Source organism: Rosa rugosa, chromosome 1 (genome assembly GCF_958449725.1).
Source record: "Rosa rugosa chromosome 1, drRosRugo1.1, whole genome shotgun sequence".
Taxonomy (NCBI): Eukaryota; Viridiplantae; Streptophyta; class Magnoliopsida; order Rosales; family Rosaceae; genus Rosa; species Rosa rugosa.
The window spans coordinates 28104022-28128104 of NC_084820.1; the positions used below are offsets into that span (position 1 = coordinate 28104022).

The window sequence follows — 24083 nt, forward strand, 5'->3', positions numbered from 1 at the left end:
CATACCTTCCATCTATAATCTCGTTATCTGATCCTTATAAAATGAAATTGTTGTCTCAATGTTTCATTCACTAGATAACGTTTTTGGATTTGAAATTTTTTAACAATTCTAATAACTACTAACGGTTGAGCATTTTTTTTCCCTACTGGAAAAAAAAAAAATCAAAATTAGCTTGCCTAAAATTTGAGCCCTACCTCCGCCCTTGTTCGAATCCTAACGCAACTTGATTGGGTTATAGAATGCTCAAGAGACACAAAAACCTTCTGTTTTGAACTTATGTATTCATATCCAATTTTGTTAACTCTTGGGCAGGAGTTGCAACATAATTGTAAACGTAGTCAGCATTCGAAAGTTCTAGCTTGGTGATCGAAGTTCAGCTAATTAATTAGAAGTATCATGGCATCGTAACGATCTTTTTATTCATTCAGAATGTTCTATTTGAGGATGGTCGTACTAAATATATAAGGTTTTGGGTCTTCGTCCCTCAGTGTATTCTTCCAGATTCAATGATAATAATATCAGTAACACTAGGATAGGCAGCCCATATTAATGGGACTAGCCCCCCTTAAAAAAAAAAAAAAAAAAAAAAAACAGAAGTTTCATGCATGAGGTAATAAGTTGGAAAATTGATGTATACAAACGAAATACGTAATTGGTTAGTTATCATACTATTCTTCTCTCTACATTTTCTGCTCTTTACAACGACAAAGAGGAGAGAATTCCAACACTTAGTCAACAAGGATGACAACAAAGTAAATTGCTCTCACATCACGAAGAAAAGTTTAGCCCCTAAAATCTTTTCCATTACATGCCATTTCATTTTGTTATTACTTCCTTGTCAATGATTCAAAGTTGGTAATTGACCAAAGGTTGAGCCAGCAATTTAGAATTTCATTAGTTCATTTCCGCGACTATATATACCATACAAGTTAATTAAACACTAGATGTTTGTGTTTGTTAGAAACAGAAATCGAATCGAAGAGAGAGCAAGAGAGCTAGCAGAGAGAGAGAGAGCTCGAGAGACGGCGATGGAAACAATGGTGGAGGATGTGGTGATAGTAGGGGCAGGGATAGCCGGTTTGGCCACTGCAGTGGCGTTGAAGAGAGCAGGAATTGAAGCCCTTGTGTTGGAGAGATCCGAAGGGCTGAGAGCCACAGGTGCAGCCTTGACTCTATACCCCAACGCTTGGTCTGCTCTTGATGCATTGGGAATTTCTCAGAAGCTCGCAACTCGTTATGCCCCCACGCTAAAGTACCTACATCCTCTTAGTAAACTTATTCTATGATTTTTTTTTTTTTTTTGAGCTTAGAGAAACTTCAACTTATATTAGAAATGACCTCATCATGCATAAGAAGTTTAACGTGCTAATATAATGTTATACGTGAATTGGCTTTCTCATTATGTAAGTACATGTAATTTACATATTAATAGAATTTCCATAAATAATAAGCATAGTTCATTACTAATTGAACCAGCATATTAGGTGTAAGGTTTTGATCAAAAGACATCAGTGAAGTTACAAGTAACCGTCACTTTATCCCATCACTTTTAGAATGGGTTAATATTATTCCAACTATTTATAATATAACTTGGAATTTATCACTTTTTCTTTTGGGCAATTACTTGTACATAAAACTAGCTCCAACATACATATATAACGGTATATGATTTTCTTTCAAAGTACCTAGTTTGATTCTTTTCTAGACTAATACATGTATATAGGTTATTACTATTTTTTTCTTTCCTTTTTTGGACTCCTTTATCCTATGTATTGTTAAATACATATTAAGGTTAATCATACCATAAAAGAAGACATTTTCGAGTTAGGTTTCTTTCTCTCTCTTTTTTTTTTATTACTTTTTGTATCCATACATCTCGATCAGAAAAGAATTGGGAGATACAAATTCTGTTAATTGACCATTTACTACGGCAACGAAGGATGGAGTAATATAATTAGCTAGCAAGATTCAACTTATATATATTTGGAGCTTAAAATTTTCAGGGGACATATAATTGATGTTGACACAGGAGAAGTTCAAGAAGTGTCTAGAGCCATAACCAATGAGTAAGCATATTAGCAAGTTGCTATTAACTCTAGCAATATTAGGAATGCAGTAGAATATTAATTAATATTTAAGTATCGATCATTATGTTTAATAATTTACTTACCGAAAAACATGCAGGGTTTCAGTTGGACCGAGATGTTTACACCGGAAAGCCTTACTCGAGGCCTTGGCAGATGAATTACCAATTCATTCAGTCCGTTTCTCTTCCAAGATCACTGCTATTGATACCCAACAACATGAAGGTTCATCCCTTGCCATTGTTCACATGGAAAATGGAAATATTATCAAAGCAAAGGTAAAGTTCAAATCTTGAGCAACTCAAAGTGAACGCACTATAAGTACCAATTGTTCATTTACTTTAATTACATGCATGTAGGTTCTGATAGGGTGTGACGGTGTGCACTCGGTGGTGTCACGCTGGTTAGGGCTTGGTGAACCAGTCCTTTCGGGTCGATCAGCGGTTCGTGGATTGGCTGTGTTTCCTCAAGGCCATGGACTCGGCCAAAACTTCCGACAGTACGTAGGAACAAGCATAAGGGCTGGTTTTATTCCCGTTTCGGACAAAGACGTATATTGGTTCTTCAGTTGCATATCTCCAGCTAAAGGTACGTTTGGAATCTTGCATACCACTGGAATATATGGTAGCAAAAACAAAGACTTCTCGACCCACTGCCATTTGCTTTTCTATAGAATCTATATACTTCAAACGTGACATGGTATCAAATCAGGTGTATCTTAGGGGATCGGATATAAGATTAACCATAGCCTGCTTGTCAATTAATCTTGGGTTGAATACTTTAATTTTTATAGATCGATGCAAAGGGCAAAAGCTACTTTGTATTGACCAATTGCTCAAGATTTTATGTTTCATTTTCTTTCATTAATGCAGGTGTAAGCTTGGGAGAGGATCCAGAAGAAACTAAAAAACAAGTACTTGAGAATTATGCCAAGGACCTCCCACCTTTATACCTAGATGTTGTGCAGCACTCGGATCTTTCAACGTTGACATGGGCTCCGCTGAAGTTCAGATATCCATGGCATGTTGTATTTGGGAACTTAAGCAAGCAAAACATCACGGTGGCCGGCGATGCCATGCACCCGATGACACCTGATTTAGCACAAGGAGGTGGCTCAGCATTAGAAGATGCCGTGGTCTTAGGCAGACACATAGGGAAATCCTTCGTAAAAAATGGACGAGTTCTGGTGCCAAAAGAGATGGTCGTCGCAATTGATAAATATGTAGAAGAAAGAAGGTGGCACGTTGCTTTGTTGGTTGCGGGATCTTATATATCAGGATGGGTGCAACAAGCAGGGTCTGCAGGCTGGGGTAAGAAATTCTTGAGGGATGTCATGTTTTACAAGTTCCTTTACCCTAAAATTGTTAGATATATGCACTATGACTGTGGAAAACTTGATTTCTAGTGCTTTTGAAGCATTGTGTACAACTGGACAAGATTGATCGTTGCTAAGTTATCATTATTGATCGACTTCCTGATTCAATTCCTTTTCTGGCATACAATATTGAAGCAATATTCTTAGAAATAAATTTGTAAGAACAATGCCACCAGCATTAACTTGTTTTTCGTGATTTTTTTTTAATCTCTTTTACGATTTCTTATATATAGACCTTTAATTTCAATAGATCACATTTTCATTTGAATTCGATTCAAATCTGATTTAATAAATAGGAGTTTGTTGTACCAAGTTGGTTCGATGATCAAATCTAGGCTTTGATGTGATTTTCCTTTATAATGGTGAATGCGGTCTAGCGCTGTCAATACGGGCAAAGCTAGCTAGAAATCTAACCTAGGTGGGGTACTTCGAAAAAAACATTTTATACTCATATTACAGACAAATTATCTTCAAACACTATTTTAGTTCTTCAGAAATTTAATTTCGTTAACCACTTTTGTGTTAATAACAACTCTTGACAGTTATATGAAGCTAATTGAGTCAATATTGCATGCATACAACAGAATTCTTAACAGGACTTGCCCCAAATTTCATCATGAAATCCGAGGTGCCCCTGTCGGGCCCATTTTTTTAGAAAATCATATTGAAAATTTGGCACAACTTTCCCTAAAAATGGACAACTCAAACCTGTGAAAGGAATAAAAATCACACTTCTAAACATTTCCACCCTCAACTCCTGGAGCCAACTTGCTCCCCATAACCATTAACTCCACCACAAGATTATCATACATCCATACATGTCCAAACTGATAATTAAAAGAACCATATCCAACATTTCAAGTCAACATGATAATCTCCAGGAAATTCTAAATCGATCCAAACCCATATTTTACAACATCAATAAATAACATCCCATGGTTATCAGAGCAATCTAAGGAAATAGAAAAATTACACCAAGTAAGTTATCGAGTAACCTACGAATAATAGATGGCAGCGGTGGTGCTAAGCCTCAACTCCTAACTACACAGCGAGCTAGGCATTTGAAACTAAAGGGCCCACGGAGAAAGCATATAAAAACGGTAGCGTGAGTAGACAAAAATAAATCCTCGTAGTAAATGAAATAAAAGAAGAATTTTACACTTTCCCACGTGTGTCCCTTTAAAAAGCCAATGCATGCAACATTTAATAAACAATACTCTTTGAACAACCGAAATCTCATAAAATAAGATCAGCCCCGCTAGTTAAACATAAGAGTATGGGGAAGAGGTTATCACCATATGATAAAAGGGAGCCTCCCAGGCTCTTGGCTCTACTTCAACCCACAAACATAGAGTAAGTGAGGAGAAGTACTAACAAGCTAGCTAGCAATAAAATATAACGACCCAGGTATGGTGAAAAAAACATACGAAAATGAATAAAACTTCTCCAAAATCTCGCAAAGAAAAGCACGAGTACGATTCCCAACTGTACTAAAAAAATCTCAATAGAAATCAAATAAATCATCAGCGTGTCCTACACGCCAAAATATTATCGATAAGAACACAACTCATGAAAGAAATTCGAATGCGAGATTTATGAAATTTCATCATTTAAATTAATATCCTCAATCTGGGAAGAACTCATCGGAAAGCTCAACTCAATCAAATCATAAAGCAATTCCATTCTCGAAAAGCATAATCGAAATTTAATAAACGACTTTCCGATAAAAATCATATATGTCAAGTAGATAATTAAACGCATTCACTTAAAAAAATGGTTGTATGCATATTTAATTTCAAAACAAAAGTCCACTCACAGTATACATCTAAGCCTGCCATTGATCCAAACTCTCGTTGCGTGTCCTCCTCACATCCTGTACAATGCAACACTCATAAATAACTAACCAAAAACAGGAATTTAAATTTACGTTAAATAGAAACCGAATTCTAAACACCGCCTCCATGTATCAAATCTTCCAATCTTCCCGGATATATTCATCCCAATAGTTTTTGACAGAATTGTACCTTTCTTATTCAACCAATTCTTGAATCCCTCACAATCCTTCTTGAAATGACCTACCTTCTTGCAAAAGAAACATTTCACGAAGACTTGAGGTTTTGAGAGATTTTCCCTTATCATTTTCAGGTTTCACAGCATTGTTTGAGGTGCTACCCTGGCCTTGAATTTCTTATAGCCAAAAGGTTTCTTAATTTTTGGCTTTGTGATTAGATTCACACTTCACTACAACAGAAAGTCTTTTTAGCGACCAAGTTTTTTGCGAGGAATTTATTTTCCTCAGTAAATGTCACTTTTTACGAGGAATATTTTGATTCCTCACTAAATGTCATTAGGTTTTATGCGAGAAACATATTTTCCTCACTATACATCACTTTCTACGACGAATATTTTTGTTCATCACTAAAAGTGACTATAGTTTGGTCTCCTAAATCATCATGTTATTAGCGAGGAAATATGAGACTAGGGTGAGGAATTTTTTCATCGCGAAAACGACATTCAACGAGGAAATAACGATTTCATCGTTATTAGTTTGGCGGAAAATTATGTAAAACCCGCCAAATTCAATGGTGACAAAATTATGGATTCCTCGCTAAAATCCCGTGTTTTACGATGAACTATTTCCTCGTGAAAAGAAGCAATTAGCGAGGAAATAATGATTTCGTCGTTATTAGTTTGGCGGAAAATTATGTAAAACCCGTCAAATTCAATGGCGACAAAATTATAGATTCCTCGCTAAAATCATGTGTTTTACGATGAACTATTTCCTCGTGAAAAGAAGCAATTAGCGAGGAAATAATGATTTCGTCGTTATTAGTTTGGCGGAAAATTATGTAAAACCCGCCAAATTCAATGGTGACAAAATTATGAATTCCTCGCTAAAAGCCCGTGTTTTACGATGAACTATTTCCTCGTGAAAATAAGCAATTAGTGAGGAAATAACGATTTCGTCGTTATTAGTTTGGAGGAAAATTATGTAAAACCCGCCAAATTCAATGGCGATAAAATTATGGATTCCTCACTAAAAGCCCGTGTTTTACGATGAACTATTTCCTCGTGAAAAGAAACAATTAGCGAGAAAATAACGATTTCGTCGTTATTAGTTTGGCGGAAAATTATGTAAAACCCGCCAAATTCAATGACGACAAAATTATGGTTTCCTCGCTAAAAGCCCGTGTTTTACAATGAACTATTTCCTCGTGAAAAGAAGCAATTAGCGAGGAAATAACGATTTGATTAATATGAGAAATTGAAGGGAAGTATTCAAAATTAATCATATCCACATCCCGACCGTTCAGTTTTTAGGTACTAATATATAGATCATCTCTGCAAAATTTCAGCCAAATTGATGGTCGTTAAGACGTTGATAACTGCCTTAAAGCTAGTACGGTTCAGGGTGGACAGATTCAGTTCGTGCATTGGTTTAAGTGAGTTAGATACCTTAAAGATCATCAATTTGGCTGAAACTTTGCAGAGATAATCTTAGGCCTCGTCGACGGGCCGGGCCGGGCCGGGCTTTATTGTAAATCGAAGGATCCAAGCCCGTCCATATAAAGCGGGCCTTGCGGGCTTTTTTGGAACGGGCCTTGTGGGCTTTATTTATAATAAATATTTAAAGACACTAATTTTTTTTTATAAATCTATATTCATATATCATACATTCGAAAGAGCAACCTCTATCAATTCAAACAAAATGGGAAAACCGATCGTTGGATGTGATTATTACAATAAATTATTCGTGTGGTTAAAAATTTAGTCAATTTCACCATAGTTTCGAACCCGATCGGATTGGTCAACCGTAGTCATTTGTATGTTTTCTTGGTTGACCGATGGCGTGACGACCGCGAAACGTGCTTATTTTTTTATATCACGTTTGTAAATATTTCATCGATGGATGTGCGTGGACATAAGATAGAAATTTTAATTTTAATTACAAATACATTGGTCTATACCAATTTGCCTCCTAAAGTTGTATAACTTATACATTGCATTTAAATTGTTGAGGTTCATTCTAAAGCAAACATGAAGTGGAAAATGAATTTGGAAAAACAAACCGCTCGATGGAGAGATTGTAATGTTTTATGGTGGTTATAAAAATTTCAGCCAATTTGGTTCTCGTTTCGAATTCGATCAACTAGGTCAAACTTAGTTACTCTTATAAACCTATATTTATATATCATAAACTCTAAAGAGCAACCTCTATCAATTCAAAGAAAATGGAAAAACCAACCGTTGGATATGATTATTACAATAAATTATGAGTGTGGTAAAAAATTTAGCCAATTTCACCATATTTTTGAATCCGATCGAATTGGTCAACCGTCGTCACTTGTATGTTTTCTTGGTTGACCGATGGCATAGCGACCGCGAAACGTGCTTATTTCTTCACATCACGTCTGTAAATATTCCATAGATGAATGTGCATAAACATAAGATAAAAACTTCAATTTTAATTACAAAGACATTGGCCTATACCAATTTACCTTAAAGTAGTATAACTTATACATTGCATTTAAATTGTTGAGGTTCATTCTAAAGCAATCATGAAGTGGAAAATGAATTTGGAGAAACCAACCGCTCGATGGAGAGATTGTAATGTTTTATGGTGGTTGCAAAAATTTCAGTCAATTTAGTTCTCGTTTCGAATTCGATCAGCTAGGTCAAACTTAGTTACTCTTATAAACCTATATTTATATATCATACGCTCCAAAGAGCAACCTCTATCAATTCAAAGAAAATGGAAAAACCAACCGTTAGATATGATTATTATAATAAATTACGAGTGTGGTAACAAATTTAGACAATTTCACCATATTTTCGAATCCGATCGAATTGGTCAACCGTCGTCATTTGTATGTCTTCTTAGTTGACCGATGACATGACGACCGCGAAACGTGCTTATTTTTTCACATCATGTCTGTAAATATTCCATAGATGGATGTGCGTGAACATAAGATAAAAACTTCAATTTTAATTACAAAGACGTTGGCCTATACCAATTTGCCTCCTAAAGTTGTATTGACTTATACATTTCATTTAAATTGTTGAGGTTCATTCTAAGACAACCATGAAATAGAAAATGAATTCGGAGAAACTAACCGCTCGATGGAGAGATTGTAATGTTTTATGGTGGTTGTAGAAAATCCAGCCAATTTGGTTATAGTTTCGATGGAGAGATTGTAATGTTTTACGGAATTGCAAACCGTAAAATTCTTCAGAAACTAGACACATGGAGCTTTCCGTCCATATAGGGTACAAGAAAAAGTATTAGTCATGGCATATCACTATAGCGTTTTTTCAGGAAATGCTATGAATTGTAAATTTGAAATATTTCAATAGCGTTTACAATTTATAAACGCTGCTACGAATGCAAACGTCATAAAAAATGCCCGTCCACGGAAACTGCGAGCGGGTAACAAAAAAATAAAAAGAGCGCGGAGTTGAATTTTTAAGTTGAAGTTGGGAGCCTTTATCACAAAACCTTATCACAGACTAGGCCGCCAAAGAAAAAAAATTCTCTCTCTCTCGACAGAAAATCCCAGCAACTCTTCGAATTCGATCATCTCTTCCCCAGGTAGCCCTTCTCCATTCTCTTCTATATTTATTCCCCCCTCTCTCACATGAGTCACATCATATACTTCATTTTGGTAATGTGATATAATTCTAGGGTTTGGTGGATGAATCAAAGTTTCAGAAATAGATTTGGGGCTATTTCTAATCTATGCAATTTCGTGTCTCTATTTTGGTGACAGGGGGTGTAGTGAATGGGTTAGGCGTCGTTCTCAATCGTGTGTCGACCTTCCCGTCACCTACATCAAAATCGGTTCTCCCTATACCCTTTTCTTCTTTCTATTTCAATCTTTGATGACTCAAAAGTGAAGAAGATGTATTTCTCTCCCACGAAATTTTATTAAATTTGGTTCAAAAAATGAAATCAAAGATTAGATTACATGAACTTGGATCTGGGTTTTTCCGTAATGGTTCTAAGATTAATGCTTTTAGTTAATTACTTGTTTTACTTGACAACAATCTGCAGATCTGTATGATGGTAATACGTCTATCCTTAGATATGGTATGGTTTTTGTTCTTGAAGATGGTGTATAAGTACTAATTCACCCACTTTAGCCTTTTCCTTTCATTATATATAGTTGCCCATATTAATAATTGACCATTGCTTCTGAATATGACTCACAGTGTTGTTATAGCAATACTATTATGAAGCTTTTGAGCTAAAACTTTATTCCTAACAAGTTCATTTAGACTTGGATAACAAAGTAGCTACCTTGTCAGAACAGAGGTAATATTCAACTAAAAATCTGCAGTTTTACTTTTCTCCTATGGTAGTGGCTGACCAATTCGCAACTTTCCATCATACATGCACAAGTCATTGTTCATGTATTGTTGGTGAACATATGCTTCAAATTCTATAGTAGAAATACTTTATACTGCATCAAAACTTTTTTGCTGAGAGCCTTGGTATTTGTATAATATATAGATCAAATATATAATTGAAGGCCAGGAAACAATGGTGAAATATTTTCACACTTTTTCATATAAAAAAAATATCTCATACTTGCTTCAACACTGATGGGCATTAAAATTGAGCAAAACTGATGCTAGCTAATGAGATCATTTTTGTCTTTCTTTTAGTTGGCATCTACGAATTGCATTCAACAAACAAGAACAACAGAATAGCATAACCTTTCACTGGTTGGGTAATCTTGGTTTTGTCCTATGGAACTATTTTCATTGTAGCTCTTATTTAATCTATCTGCTGATCCGTATTTTTTTCTTCTATTAATTAGCTCCTTGTGGTTGAAGTTCATTCCCCTGTGTTATTAGTTTCTTTGTGCATATATATAATTGCTCCAAATACAAACCACCTATGTTGGTAAAGCCCAAGTGGAACTTTTTGATTTATAATGTCTTATTCATCTTAAACATGCATTTCAATGCAGGTATTGATCCCAAAATGAGTCGAGACCTAGTATCTCCTCAGGTTATCAAGCAATCAGGTCAAAGTTTTTAAACTAGTTCTTTTATTCAATATACTATGGAGTTCACAGTTTTGTTTGAAGCTTTTCAATTATAGTGCTTTATGACCACGAAGGCAATGGTATTCTTGAAACTTTGTTGAATGAGTTTAAGTACCCAAGCAGATATTGGAATGCGTGTTCACACAATTGATACCTTTTAAGTTGGATATAATTCTTTGATTTTTGTTATGTTTTATTTGTTGTAATTAAAAAGGAGAAAGTGGAGAAAATAAGAGACACAGTAGGGAAATAAGCCTTTGGTAATTATTAGCTTATACTGTCATGTATTTATATATGTATGTGTATGTATATTAGTAGAGAAGGCATAGAGAAAATGAAATTGGAATCAGTTCTGAAATTGAACAGAGGTTTTATTCAACTAAAAATCTGCAGTTTTACTTTTATGTCGCATCAAGAACAGATTGTAAGTTATCTATATAATTTTATTAATTAATATATTGTACCTATTATACATGTCTTAACAACATTTTTGTTTGTTTGATGCAATAGGCTGCACAATCAGGGGAGATGCTAGGTGCAATTGAACGCTTTGAAATGGAGTACAAAAGCATTAAAAAAGGTTGGGACTTGGGAGTGAAAGAATTATGGGTAAGTGACCTATTGATGTATATAATATAACTTGAATTATAGATGTATAACTATATATGCATATTCATACGTAGATATGTATTTATATAAAAAACGATTACATAGATTAAGATGATGAATATACCTATAGATTACAAGAGATTATTTTGATTTACTAGGTTTCTTTTATTTGCAGGATCAAATGGTTAAGATGCGAACTGAGACAACCCTTCCTGATGGGACTCGAACTATGAATGATGATGAAAATGTGCAAAGGTTCTTGGAGTAAAATCAGGCTACATCAAGGGTTGTGGTTTAGGCCCTAGGCCTCCACCATCTAGCACTTCTCGATCGTCACAAGATGAAATGTCTGAGAAGAATAAAGAGTTAGTAGATAAACTTGAAGAGACCCAAGATACTATAAAGGCTCAACAAGAAAAGATTGATGCACAAAACGTGCTGATCCAAGAATTGCAGGAGCAAGGCAAAAAGTTTGAGCAGTTCATGGCAACCTTTATGAACCAACAAGCATCAAGTTAGTTATGCATATCTATGATTTAGTATCAGTTAAACAAGTTCATTGATTTTTGGATCATTTTTAGTTCAGTATTGACTTTAGACTATTCCAATTAGTAGTTATGGTAGACAACATTATGAATTATTATTTTGTTTATTGTTTAACTAGTTTTGAATAAGAATCCTCTTTTTAGAATAAAATAATATGTATCGCTGGCAGGTCGTATTGTAATAAGAAGACAACTGCAACAAAAATAAATTTCCTCGCTATAGATTAAAATCAATAACGACAAAAATAAATTTTCTCACTGGACTGTAGATCCTACATTGACGGAAAACACATTCCTCGTTGAGTATCTTTATCGAGAAAACTTTTTCTTCTTGAAAAGATACATATTACAATGAAACAAAATTTCCTCGCTGAAATAAGTTTATAGAGAGAAAAAACTTCCTCGCCCAAAGCTATTTATAACGACGAAAATATTTTTGTCCCAAAAACCGTAGTCCCTACACTGACGAAAAACACATTCCTCATTGTTGAGTATCTTTATTGAGAAAACCTTTTCTCATTGAAAATATACATTTTACGATGAAACAAAATTTCATCGCTGAAAACAGTTTATAGCGAAGAAAAACTCGGTCGCCCAAAGCTATTTATAACGACGAAAATATTTTCGTCCCAAAAACTGTAGTTCCAACGCCGATGGAAAACATATTCATCGTTGTTAAGTATCTTTAACGAGAAAAATTTTTCTTGCTGAAAGAATACATGGTACAATGAAACAAAATATCCTCGCTGAAAACAGTTTACAGCGAGAAAAAGCTTCCTCACCCAAAGCTTATAACGACGAAAATTCGTCGTAGAAAAAGTAGTTTAAATATTTTATTTATTTATATTGTTTTATTTTGGTTATCATTGGCGAGGAAATAAATAATTTCGCGACGAAATCTAGTATGTCGGAAAATATATTTAACGACTATTTTCTAATCGTTGAACTTTTTTAACGAGAAAGAAGTATGGGTTTGAGTGAGGAAAGAAATTGTCGCTATAGAATAACAGCGAGACAAATAAATTTCATCACGAAAAGAGTTTGACGAGGACATTGTTTTTTCGTCGCTGAAGCTTTTCTTGACGAGCATTCTCCGACAAATTGAAGACGAAAAGAATTTCCTCGCAGAAGTACTTCCGCGACGAAATGTTTGTTTTTAGCGAGAAATTTGTTCCTCGCAAATGAGGTTTTTTGTTGTAGTGCTTACTGCCTTTCCAATCTTGATCATCTCATCTTCCTCTTGCACACAGATTGAAATGAGTTCATTCAAACTCCATTTTTCTTTTTGAGTGTTGTAGAGGCTTTTGAGGTGGCTATATTGGTCTGGTGGTGAGTTGAGCAGTAGGTGTACCAGAAAGGAGTCCTCAATGGTCATGTTCAGACCTTTCAGCTTTCCAGCAATGTCTATCCCCCTCATTATGTACTCTCTGATGCTCCCTTGGCCAGTGAACTTCATCCTAATAAGCTTGTTCATCAAATTTCCTGCTTACTGCTTTGTCAGACACCTTGTACTTCTCTGTAATAGAGTTGAAATAAACTCTAGGATCCAGGTCTTAAAGCACCCACTACCTAGGATCCAGGTCCTGGGTTCAAGTCACTATGGGGGTAGAAGTGAAATCCTTTGATCCTCTTAAAAAAAAAAAAAAGACTCTAGGATATCAGAATCAGGTATTCCACCTTTCACAGCATCTGTCATACTCTGTTTCATGCAGATCAAGGACATCCTGTTGTGCCTGTGCCACTGCAGAAATTTATCCCTTGTTTCCTTGCCTGCATTAGCAGTTGGCTCTGCAGGTGGTTACTTTCCGCTACTGCACAAAGCCGTGGCAAAATGAATTCTTTTTTGTAGTGTGTGTGTGTGTGTATATAGACATCATTGACAAATCTAGATTACCAAATTTAAATAACCTAAGTGTCTAAACTTGCAGCGCAAACTTTAGTAGCTTAGTCCATATGTGAGTATATATTTATACTCACATATGTGCTAATCTGTCAATGATGTCTAACTACAAGGAACCTAAGAACATTATAGTGAATAAAAATAAACACTAGTGTTCCTCCCTCAACACATGATCAAAGTCTAAGATCCCCATATTCAATTATATCACTCTACCATTTCTTGTAGTTCAGTCCATTGAGCAACTCACTTTGATTAATGCTCGTGGAAAAAGGCATTGCTGTTATGCGATGCAATTAATCTAAGTCAGAATGATATTCTAGTGTTTACAAAATACACCAGAATGATATATATATATATATATATATATATATATATATATATATATATATATATATATATATATATATATATGTCCCAAAATGCTAGATCAAGATATGAAACATTTGAATAAATGCAGATACACATTATAACAAACTACGGTATTTTCAAGAAGTTTTGGTGTTATTTGTAACACACTTTTCTCTAATATCATATGAATGTTCATTGAAACTAACTTAAATAACTCAATGTCTGATCACTAATTTCTTTGAAAATCAGAATCAGATTTATTTTAAGTCAGTCTATGTTTTCTGTTGGTAAATGAATTAACTCATGTACATAGACAACGTCCACTTTGATGGCAACAAGTATAATGTGCATGAACTATTCTAGATAACATTGCATAATGCGTATGAGTTTGTATTTGTGGCTATTTTGGCAGCATATATACCACGAATAAAACTTATGCAGCATTTTATGGGACTTCCCATTTTGTAAATCATTATGACTAATTCTATACACAGTAATGTGCATATGACTATAATGTGTGAAACAATGAATAGATGTACTTCCAATATAACCAGAATGTATCAAATGGAATATACATTATATAATTATCATTTATCAGATCAAAAGGTGAAAAACACAGTAAGAGAGCATGTAATTTCATATGCAGCAATATCAGAAACGTATTCATATTCATACTAAAACAATATCATTATCAATCCTAATTTGAGCACAGTTGGCTCTGATACCAATTGTAAGAAGTAAACTGAACAACATGTATATTTACATGAACAAAAATCCAACTTGATTGGGTTATAGAATGCTCAAGAGACACAAAAACCTTTTGTCTTGAACTTACGTATTCAGATCCAATTTTGTTAACTCTTGGGCAAGAGTTGAAGCATAATTGTAAACGTAGTCAGAATTCGAAAGTTCTTGATGATCGAAGGTAGATTATTCAGCTAAATAATTCTATCATGGCATCATAACAATTTTTCTATTCATTCAGGATGTTCTATTTTAGGATTGTTGTACTATGTATATGAGGTTTTGGCTTTGTCCCTCTCGGTGTATACTTCCGAATACAATAATGATAATATCAGTGGCACTAAGATAGGCAGCCCATATTAATGGGACCTAGTCCCCTTCAAAAAAAAAAAAAAAAGGAGGGACTTTGACCCCTTCAAATAAAAAAAGTGTCATGCATGAGGTAATAAGTTGGAAAATTAATTAATGTATACAAAGGGAAGTGCTTAATTGGTTAGTTATCATATTATTATTCTCTCTACATTTTCTGCTCTTCACAACGACAAAGAGGAGAGAATTCCAACACTTAGTCAACAAGGATGACAACCAAGTAAATTGCTCTCACATCACGAAGAAATGTTGAGCCCCTAAATTTTTTTATTACATGCCATTTCATTTTGTTACTACCTTGTCATTGATTCAAAGTTGGTAATTGACCAAAGGTTGAGCCAGCAAGTTAGACTTTTAGTTCATTTCCCCGACTATATATACCATACAAGTTAATTAAACACTAGACGTTTGTGTTTGCTAGAAAGAGAAATGGAGTCGAAAAGAGAGCAAGAGAGCTATCAGAGAGAGGGAGTCAAACAGGTGGCAATGGAAACAACGGTGGAGGATGTGGTGATAGTGGGGGCAGGGATAGCCGGTTTGGCCACGGCAGTGGCGTTGAAGAGAGCAGGAATTGAAGCGCTTGTGTTGGAGAGATCCGAAGGGCTGAGAGCCACAGGTGCAGCCTTGACTCTATACCCCAACGCTTGGCGGTCTGCTCTTGATGCATTGGGAATTTCTCAGAAGCTCGCAACTCGTTATCCCCCCACGCTCAAGTACCTACATCCTCTTAGTAAACTTATTCTATGATTTTTTTGTTTGTTTGTTTTGAGCTTAGAGAAACTTCAAGTTACATTCAAATTGACCTCATCATGCATAAGAAGTTTGACACGCTAATGTAATATTACACCAGAACTGGCTTTCTCATTATATAAATACATGTAATTTACATATTAATAGAATTTCGACAAATAACAAGCGTAGTCCATTACTAATTGAACCAGCATATTAGGTGTAAGGTTTTCATTAAAAAGACATCAATGACATCAATGAAGCTAGTTACAAGTAACCGTCACTTTATCCCATCACTTTTTTTTTTTTGAAAGAGGGCCAGTACGGCTGCCCTTAAGCCTTGATCATTAATGAAACTGCAGAATACATGGGGGGGACATGAAACCTGAACCCCAAGTTACAATAAGCATAGAGAGAACATCCCGAGATAATAACGAGTGTCTCAATAAAAAATATGTATTCTAACATGCACCAAGTAGCGAAGAGTGCACAACTAGCTACTCTATTCGCTTTACAAAGGTGGTGACATACCGGAAAGTAAATGCTTACTCGAAGCCATAATTTACTAATAAGATCAGCTTTCTCACTATGTTGCCACCGGAAAACTAATCCGATGACACTGTGTTTCATCCTGCCACTAGGAGGTTGCGACCATTTGACAAAGCAAGGAACTCGCTCCCTAACTAGGGCAGACCAGGCACACAAAAGGTGCAGTCCGGGATAGAGCCCACGTCGCCCTACCACGACAGGATAGGGACTTATTGCCGGCATAAAGCCACGTCCAATTAAAATAATAAAACAAACTAAATAAAAGTTATAAAACTTATTACTTAAGCAAAATAAAAAACCAGCCCACCAGGTTAGGCCCAACAGCCTAGGGCAGGCCCAAAGGCCCAGAGACCAAACAAGAGTGCGCGGGTCGGGTTTGGCCCGCCTGCTTCGCCGGACCAGAGCATCAGCTTCCAGCGGAAAACGTCGCCACACCGATCTGTAACCATCAGCTGATCTCGCCGGCCAGATCGCCATGGATCTCCATTCCAAATCGAAATTGGATCCAAAACCAATATAGGGTCGACCACCATAGCCTCCATCAGCCTTTTCCAACCCCAAAATAGGGGAAACCACAACGATGATCCACCTCCGCCGTGCACCAGAATCCTCTCGCCACACACCAGAAACCAACCGCCGCCCTGCCCTTGCTTGAAACCTCCGCCGCACAGATCGAGAACGATCAAAGAGGAGCCCCTCTGCTTGTCGAACCCTCTCCGAAATCGACCTAGGCGTCTCCAAGCCCCAGCTCCGTCCCCAGAGCCGCTGTCCCTCGCCGGTAGACTCACAGAACCAGTTCGCCCGTCCGACGACGACGTCCCATGGACGCGCCTCCGGACGGGGCATTGAAAATTTTGTTTCTAGGGTTTTCGCACTGCTCCGATTTTCTTGGAGCAGGTACACAATAATACTTACTGGGATATTCTTAGGCGAAAGAGAGTATACTTTCCCCATCACTTTTAGAATGGAGGATCTAATATTATTACAACTATTTGTAATTACAAACAGTTGGAATAATATTCATGTACTATAAATTGGAATTTATCACTTTTTTCTTTTGGTCAATTACTTGTACATAAAACTAGCTCCAACATACATAGATAATAGTACATGATTTTCTTTCAAAGTACCTAGTTTGATTCTTTTAGGTTAATCATACATATAAAAGAAGACGTTTTCAATTGTTAGCTTTTCTTTCTTTTTCCTTTTTTTTTTTTTTTTTTTCTATTACGTTTTGTATCCATACATCTCGATCAGAAAAGAATTGGGAGTACAAATTCTGTTAATTGACCATTAACTACGGCAACGAATTGGAGTTACATAATTATCTGGCAAGATTCAACTTATATTTGGAGCTTACAATTTTCAGGGGACATGTAATTTATCTTGACACAGGAGAAGTTCAAGAAGTTTCTAGACCCATAACCAATGAGTAAGCATATAATATCCCTAAATTGTTGCTATTAACTCCAGCAATATTAGGAATGCAGTAGAATATTAATATTTTGTATCGATCATTATGTTTAATAATTTACTTACCTGAAAACATGCAGGGTTCCAGTTGGACCGAGATGTTTACACCGGAAAGCCTTACTCGAGGCCTTGGCAGATGAATTAACAATTCATTCAGTCCGTTTCTCTTCCAAGATCTCTGCTATTGATACCCAACAACATGAAGGTTCATCCCTTGCCATTGTTCACTGGGAAAATGGAACTATCATCAAAACAAAGGTAAAGTTAAAATCTTGAGCAACTCAAAGTGAATGCACTATAAGTATTAATTGTTCATTTCCTACAATTACATATAGGTTCTGATATAGGGTGTGACGGTGTGCACTCGGTGGTGTCAGGCTGGTTAGGGCTCGGTGAATCAGTCCTTTCGGGTCGATCAGCGGTTCGTGGATTGGCTGTGTTTCCTCAAGGCCATGGACTCGACCAAAACTTCCGGCAGTACATAGGAATAGGCAGAAGATACACTACTAGAATTTTTGCCTTAGACATCGGCCAGAAACCGATGTTAAAAAAAAAACCATCCGATGTCTTAGTGGGTGATGTTAAAGATCACAAACAAAAAGACATCGGTCAAAAACCGATGTCCAGTACAACAATAGACATCGAATAAGCTTATGGAACCGATGTAAAACCGTTATTATGATGACATATTAGTGTGTTTAGATATTGTTAAACCTTCATATTTTGGCATTTAATGCTTAATGAAGTATAGGTCCAATAGCAGAAGTATTCATTTTAACATCGTTACTCATATTAGAAACGATGTTTTATATGGTGTCAGACATCGAATTCTTTTCATTTTTCCTGCTGTTTGTGAGGTTCACGCATATTTTCCATATATCTCACTATTTAAGATTCAATCTACATTCCTTAGTATTGTATGAACGATGTGTAATATTATGCTAAACATCGTTTCCTTTTATGAAGTGATGTCTATTTTAATATTAAACATCGTTTCCCAAATTGTAAATTGATGTCCATTTTTATTCTAGACATCGTTTCCCAAATTGTAAATCGATGTCCATATTGATGCTATACATCGTTTCCCAAATTGTAAATCGATGTCCATATTGATGCTATACATCGTTTTCCAAATTGTAAATCGATGTCCATATTGATACTAGACATCGTTCCCTGTAGTTTACATCGACGTCCATTAGTTTTTTTAACATCGCTTCTTACTCAATACGTCGATATCCATGAAAAACGAGACATTGATTTTTATTTCGAAACTGATGTATTATCTCTTTATTGACATCGTTTTTGTAGTTTAACACTGATTTGAAACAAGTGTATATACATCATATCCTTTATATGAGATGATGTCCAGAAAATTTGTAATTGCTGCTAAAATTGATGTAATCTACATTCGACAACATGAAATTCCGAATTAATTGAATATGGGGCATTGCATTAATTTCTGTCAAACATTAGAATTGTTAATAGTTCCAAAAATAGGCAAAAACACCCCAACCTACATCAAGGCTAGCCCAAAACAGACCATTACAATAACTATATGCAGTTTAGTTCACCTGCAACTGTACACTATTCCCTGCATTATAAAGGATTATGATAATCCTCAAAATTGAAAAGAAATAGGTGTTCAGTATGGTTACGCAGCCAAAACAAAGTAATTCATAACTTCAAACTCTCTACCCAATACTTTCCTTGCATATAAGCCTACAATCCAAACATAATGTCGCTGCAAAATTGAAAGGTAAAGGCCCCCAATTCTTCTCCAACTCTACATTTTTCAACTTCCAAATACTAAAACAGACCACAAATTTCCTCTCCTTACCGATCAGCAGCTACACAACTTTCTTTGACTTTTTCTCTCGTTCAGCCTTTTCCTTCTTCTTCGAACCCATTGCTTCCAACTATCTGTTCACAAAGCACAAATAAATGTTATAGGCAAACAAAACACTTAAAAACAGTAACCTGCTAAATCAGTAAATAGTGAAGTGTACATCAAAGACTATCACAAACAAATGCACTTAAATAAATCACATATTTCATTCAAAGTCATAAAACAGCAATTAAAAAGCGTTTTAACTCCAAATATAATACAAATACAAGCCACTATTGTTCTCTTGGAGCGGTGAATTGGAGAGACAGATACAGGACAGCCTCAAGTTAAGGTCGGTAATATACTAATATGTATTTCTTTATTTATTACCCAAATAACCCAATGACCGAACAAGTGGAGTTAAATGAATATATTGAACTGTTATATATTCCCCACAGTATAAATTTGACTAGATTTGATCATCTAGACCTCTTTACCAGTACATAAAGAGGATTTCCCTTTTATTATCTTCTTTGGAGACTATTAGGTAAAACAGAGGAAGGGTTCCTGAAGCCAATAGTTCAATATGACCTGGAGGCAAAATAATTAGTATGGGCCATTATATAATTGGGATGCATCCTTCTAATTAATCAATAAGGTGGTTGGAATACAACATAGTTTACAGCGGAAAGTAATCCATCACAAGGGACTTTGTGGGTGAGTATGCACACACTCTTGAAACTTACATACTGTGCAATTATTAGATTTTTGACATGCAAAACTTACCTGGACCCAGATTGTAAAGATGCTGAGTGACAACATTGACTACACCTGAACCAGAAACCTGAAGAAGCGTGGCAAACCACTTTTGATCATAGAATCCTCCAGGTCCTACAATTGCAGGCTTTATGTGGGAGTCATTGTACAACTGGTTGACAAGTTGTTTAAGCTTCATCATGTCTTTTCCATACTGTTCAGCTCCAACTCTAGCTCCAACACCATTACCACAGAGCTCATTACCTACACCAAGATAGACAAGAATATATGTGAAGCAAAAACAAAACAAGTGGCAAGAAAGATGTTCATATCTTTTCATAATCATACCCAACTCCCATGAATTTATGTGGTAGCCCTTCAAAAATCTCCAACCCAAACATCCGCGCCTTTGTGGTGCCTCCCTGACAGTACATTCAAGCTAAATGTGACAAGGGGCCTGAAAATGTAAGATACAGATCGTAAGTCACAGTACAAGTAAGCCTAGACCACATAATTCAGAGCAGCAAAGGATATGCGCAAATTAAATAAATATTAACAAATATTATGCCACCTTGTTTACTTATAATAATATTAAGCCATTAAAAATATTTAAAAAAATACAGAAAATAATAACCACTTATGCCTCCTTAAGCTCCAATTCCATATCAGCCATCAATTTATGCTGCTCAACATAAATTGTGTTGTGCTTGTTTTACTACTATTGGTCCAGAGTAAAATACTAAAATAAGTCATAATCTTGTTCCCAACAGAATATACCAACACATGTCATCAGGTACCCAAAGTCATATATTAGGAGCAATCCTCTGAAACATTGCAACTTTGCGAGTGATAAAGAATGCTAAATAATGAGAGTTCAGCCTGAAAGATCTTGCATAGACTTTTGTGTACATCAAACAACAAGGGGTAATATAGTAAGTACAGTACACCTGAAGGAGTGTCGAATGCAGGTAACAATTGTCGGCCTAGATCCTTAGCTAAGTTCAGCAACTGGTTGTCATATGTTGGAATTCTCATGCCCTGCAACAGAAGGGTGTAGAAATGATTCAATCTGACCTTCAAAATACGTAATTCTATGATTCTATACTGCTGCAGTCTATCGGACTAATAACAAGAAAGAACCTTAGATCCTACTAGTACGCTTGGACAACCATCAATTAAGAAAGGTTACATTGCTATTATGCTATATACAGATATACACTTCGTTACGACTAACCCAACCTCTTTTTTTCTTTATGGCGTGTGTGTGTGTGTGTGACAATGTGACAGTGTGTGTGTGTGACACACTGTCACACACACACACACTCACTCTAGCTTAACCCAAAGGGCACAGTCCCCTGTTATTTCATGGCATAAAAGTGTAATTTATGGAATTAAAACAAATGATAAATGCAACTAATTGTTACCATAGCATAATCACTTGCTATAAGATGTGCGGATAGCAAACCCCCGAGGACACGGATGGCAGTCTCAAAAACAGATACTGTCTTATTCTGCAACAATCATAAAATTCAAAGTTAGATGTACTAAGTCATTCATTACTAACAAAGTAACATGTATAACATTAACTCCATCCTATCATAAACAATGAGATCAAGACCATGAGGAAAACAATTCAACAACAGATAATCACAATAACAATCAACCACCATATATTACGCCAGATAATTTCACATGTAACAGTCAATGACAACTGTCATGTTCAAAATCATGTAAAATAACTTTTACAGGTCTTCAGAATTAGTGGTATAACCTTGATTTGAAGTAGTTAGATCATAATACTGGACACAATGTTCTCAACTAAACTAATGAGATATCTTTCGGAAAACAAGAAATTAGTTCTATATCCAAATACTAATAAAATAAATAAACAAGTAAAAAAACTAAAAAAAGTTTAATGCGATTCATGCATATAAGCCAAAACACAACATCAAAATCTTACATTTTGAAACAGCAATTCAGAAACCATTAATAAGAGAGGGCGAGAGAGAGAGAGATGCAAGGAGTGACAAGAAAGACAATTACTACATCTATTACATCATGACGGACATCGCAAGCTTAAAATTTTGGAATTTGAAAAGGTAAATAGCCAGGATATAGCAGCTGACTTTAGGAGAAAGATGTGCAGTTATCGAGACAATAAGTTCTTCATAAAAATGTAAATAGATCTCTATCCCAACATCAAAAAGGAAGAAAATAGTGCAACCTGTGGAAATTTCATGATAGCAGCCCCTTTTTGTAACTTGTCTTCAACAGCAGCAACCCCTAATAGAATTAAATCCTTTTCAATCATTTCAGATGCATCTATTAGTACTTCTTATCTTTCAGGACCGATTGTGGTCTTAGTCTCAGTAAATATTGAGTTCCATTTTTCATACTCGACAGCGTCAAGTTTTCAATAAGCAAATGCTAGAGTTCGAAATCCATCATCTGCATAATCCGAAAGGAGTAGATTTGTAGCCTCTTGGTAAGACCTACCATTGTCTACAAGCCTATCAAAGATAATGCTGAAAATGGAAATAGGTACCTTTCCTTAAGCCTGTTGTGACCATTTCTACTTGTCCAAAGCAATTGCAAGAGGTTCCAAGTATCTGAAAATCGATCAGAAGCAACAAATTCTAAACAGCTTTCCTAAAAGAGCAATTATAATCCAGATTCCAACAATCAGTAGGTAAAGAACAAAATCAGAAGCAACCCAGAAACTACTGAATAAAAACAACCCAAACCCACATCAAAACTCATCTCAAAGCTTAAAACTTTACCATCGAAGCCATCAGTGAAGCTCAAACACAAAAGCATGCACCTTCCTTGAAGTAAATCACATCGATAATGTGAAGCTTTTTAGTTGATAAACAAGCAAAATTTGACATTGGCGGACCACTCAAGGACATGTATGCTACGTTTGGTGAAATGGGTCCATCAAAGTTTGGAAATTTAAGCTTATGGTTTAGTTTAAGCCCCAAAATTTGCAAAACCCGAAACCTAAAACTCAACAAAAGCCCCAAAATTTCCCAAATCAGTCACAAACAATGAGAAGAATTGAGAAAGAGCGAACCAGAGATAAAGAATGCCCAGAAAGCTCCAGTTACATGGTCACCAAGCTTCGAACTTGCCCAGCTCAATGAAGAATGTCTTGGTAGATGAAACACAAATCCTTGGAAGCAAATTAAGAAACAAAAGCTCAGATCGGTGATTTCAGAACTCACAAATCCTTCAAAGACATGTACTGAACAGATTCGTGAATTACCTATGACTCAGAAGCTCAAAGCTTCTCCGAAACGGCGGCCTCGATCTCCGATCTTGTTCACTGTCTTAGAGCAGAGGAGCTAGTGTGACGCGAAAAAGAAGGAGGACGAGGCGTCAAGTTCTGGTTGGATTCGAAGAACCAAGAGGATGAGAGTTTTGGTCGGAGGCGTAGAACGAAGAGGAGGAAAATGAGGTTGTCGAATAGTAATTAGGGCAGTCTTAAGTCAATTTTAGTCCAAATATGTCTGAGTGTGGGAAACAACTTTTCATCCCCGCGTTTCTTTAAAAAAAATTTAACTTGGCCGCTCAGCCTTTCCGCGAAAATTTAAATCAAAGTTTAGACATCAGTCAACAGTAAATATTGATGTCAGTAATATCCATAGAAATCGGTATTTGAGGAATCGATGTTAATGACATTTTTTTACATCGCGTGAATTCCTCAGCGATGTAATTGTCGTGAT

General features: G+C 35.9%; 4 protein-coding genes and 1 long non-coding RNA gene across 9 annotated transcripts; 3 read left to right on the forward strand and 2 right to left on the reverse strand.

The window, feature by feature from the left end:
• The first annotated feature begins 960 nt into the window (after nucleotides 1-960).
• LOC133730910 (monooxygenase 2-like) lies at nucleotides 961-3555 on the forward strand. Of its 2 annotated transcripts, XM_062158415.1 has the most exons (5): nucleotides 961-1252; nucleotides 2004-2066; nucleotides 2185-2362; nucleotides 2444-2672; nucleotides 2957-3555. In XM_062158415.1, the coding sequence occupies exons 1-5, from the start codon at nucleotides 1029-1031 to the stop codon at nucleotides 3487-3489; spliced, it is 1227 nt and encodes a 408-aa protein (XP_062014399.1). In that variant the 5' UTR covers nucleotides 961-1028; the 3' UTR covers nucleotides 3490-3555. The 2 variants fall into 2 exon arrangements, with proteins under 2 accessions (XP_062014399.1, XP_062014404.1); XM_062158420.1 differs by lacking the exon at nucleotides 2004-2066.
• A 5328-nt stretch (nucleotides 3556-8883) lies between these two features.
• On the forward strand, nucleotides 8884-11694 carry LOC133730926 (uncharacterized). 3 transcript variants are annotated; one of them, XR_009856671.1, is made up of 5 exons: nucleotides 8884-9049; nucleotides 9228-10190; nucleotides 10434-10490; nucleotides 11022-11120; nucleotides 11296-11694. It is a non-coding gene; the product is annotated as an uncharacterized LOC133730926 (long non-coding RNA). The 3 variants fall into 3 exon arrangements; XR_009856672.1 differs by having other exon boundaries at nucleotides 9228-9298; nucleotides 9512-10490; XR_009856670.1 differs by having other exon boundaries at nucleotides 9228-10490.
• A 3750-nt stretch (nucleotides 11695-15444) lies between these two features.
• Nucleotides 15445-18517, forward strand: LOC133724510 (monooxygenase 3-like). Its single transcript, XM_062151264.1, has 4 exons — nucleotides 15445-15739; nucleotides 17674-17736; nucleotides 17858-18035; nucleotides 18113-18517. The coding sequence occupies exons 1-4, from the start codon at nucleotides 15456-15458 to the stop codon at nucleotides 18122-18124; spliced, it is 537 nt and encodes a 178-aa protein (XP_062007248.1). The 5' UTR covers nucleotides 15445-15455; the 3' UTR covers nucleotides 18125-18517.
• A 700-nt stretch (nucleotides 18518-19217) lies between these two features.
• LOC133730935 (heparanase-like protein 1) lies at nucleotides 19218-20850 on the reverse strand. 2 transcript variants are annotated; one of them, XR_009856673.1, is made up of 3 exons: nucleotides 20707-20843; nucleotides 20389-20622; nucleotides 19218-19697 (listed from the first exon to the last, which is right to left on the reverse strand). XR_009856673.1 is itself a non-coding variant. In XM_062158435.1 (2 exons), the coding sequence occupies exons 1-2, from the start codon at nucleotides 20702-20704 to the stop codon at nucleotides 19618-19620; spliced, it is 396 nt and encodes a 131-aa protein (XP_062014419.1). In that variant the 5' UTR covers nucleotides 20705-20850; the 3' UTR covers nucleotides 19218-19617. The 2 variants fall into 2 exon arrangements, 1 of the variants encoding a protein (XP_062014419.1); XM_062158435.1 differs by having other exon boundaries at nucleotides 20389-20850.
• Nucleotides 20851-21168: 318 nt separating this feature from the next.
• LOC133725499 (alpha-mannosidase I MNS4-like) lies at nucleotides 21169-23621 on the reverse strand. The gene is made up of 5 exons (XM_062152780.1): nucleotides 23432-23621; nucleotides 22904-22967; nucleotides 22583-22641; nucleotides 21783-21869; nucleotides 21169-21396 (listed from the first exon to the last, which is right to left on the reverse strand). The coding sequence occupies exons 2-5, from the start codon at nucleotides 22926-22928 to the stop codon at nucleotides 21169-21171; spliced, it is 399 nt and encodes a 132-aa protein (XP_062008764.1). The 5' UTR covers nucleotides 22929-22967; nucleotides 23432-23621.
• Between the last annotated feature and the right edge of the window lie 462 nt (nucleotides 23622-24083).

Excerpts from the sequence above, each read along its gene's own strand:
- LOC133724510 (XM_062151264.1), top strand. The coding sequence starts at position 15,456 with ATGGAGTCGAAAAGAGAGCAAGAGAGCTATCAGAGAGAGGGAGTCAAA. Across the intron at positions 15,740-17,673 it reads CGTTATCCCCCCACGCTCAA|GGGACATGTAATTTATCTTG; the intron begins GTACCTACATCC and ends TACAATTTTCAG. Across the intron at positions 17,737-17,857 it reads TCTAGACCCATAACCAATGA|GGTTCCAGTTGGACCGAGAT; the intron begins GTAAGCATATAA and ends GAAAACATGCAG.
- LOC133725499 (XM_062152780.1), bottom strand. The coding sequence starts at position 22,928 with ATGGTCACAACAGGCTTAAGGAAAG. Across the intron at positions 22,642-22,903 it reads CACAACAGGCTTAAGGAAAG|GGGTTGCTGCTGTTGAAGAC; the intron begins GTACCTATTTCC and ends TAATTCTATTAG. Across the intron at positions 21,397-21,782 it reads TAGCAAGTGATTATGCTATG|GGCATGAGAATTCCAACATA; the intron begins GTAACAATTAGT and ends CTTCTGTTGCAG.
- LOC133730910 (XM_062158415.1), top strand. The coding sequence starts at position 1,029 with ATGGAAACAATGGTGGAGGATGTGGTGATAGTAGGGGCAGGGATAGCC. Across the intron at positions 1,253-2,003 it reads CGTTATGCCCCCACGCTAAA|GGGACATATAATTGATGTTG; the intron begins GTACCTACATCC and ends TAAAATTTTCAG. Across the intron at positions 2,673-2,956 it reads TTGCATATCTCCAGCTAAAG|GTGTAAGCTTGGGAGAGGAT; the intron begins GTACGTTTGGAA and ends TCATTAATGCAG.
- LOC133730935 (XM_062158435.1), bottom strand. The coding sequence starts at position 20,704 with ATGATTATGAAAAGATATGAACATCTTTCTTGCCACTTGTTTTGTTTT. Across the intron at positions 19,698-20,388 it reads TCTTTACAATCTGGGTCCAG|ATAGTTGGAAGCAATGGGTT; the intron begins GTAAGTTTTGCA and ends CTTTGTGAACAG.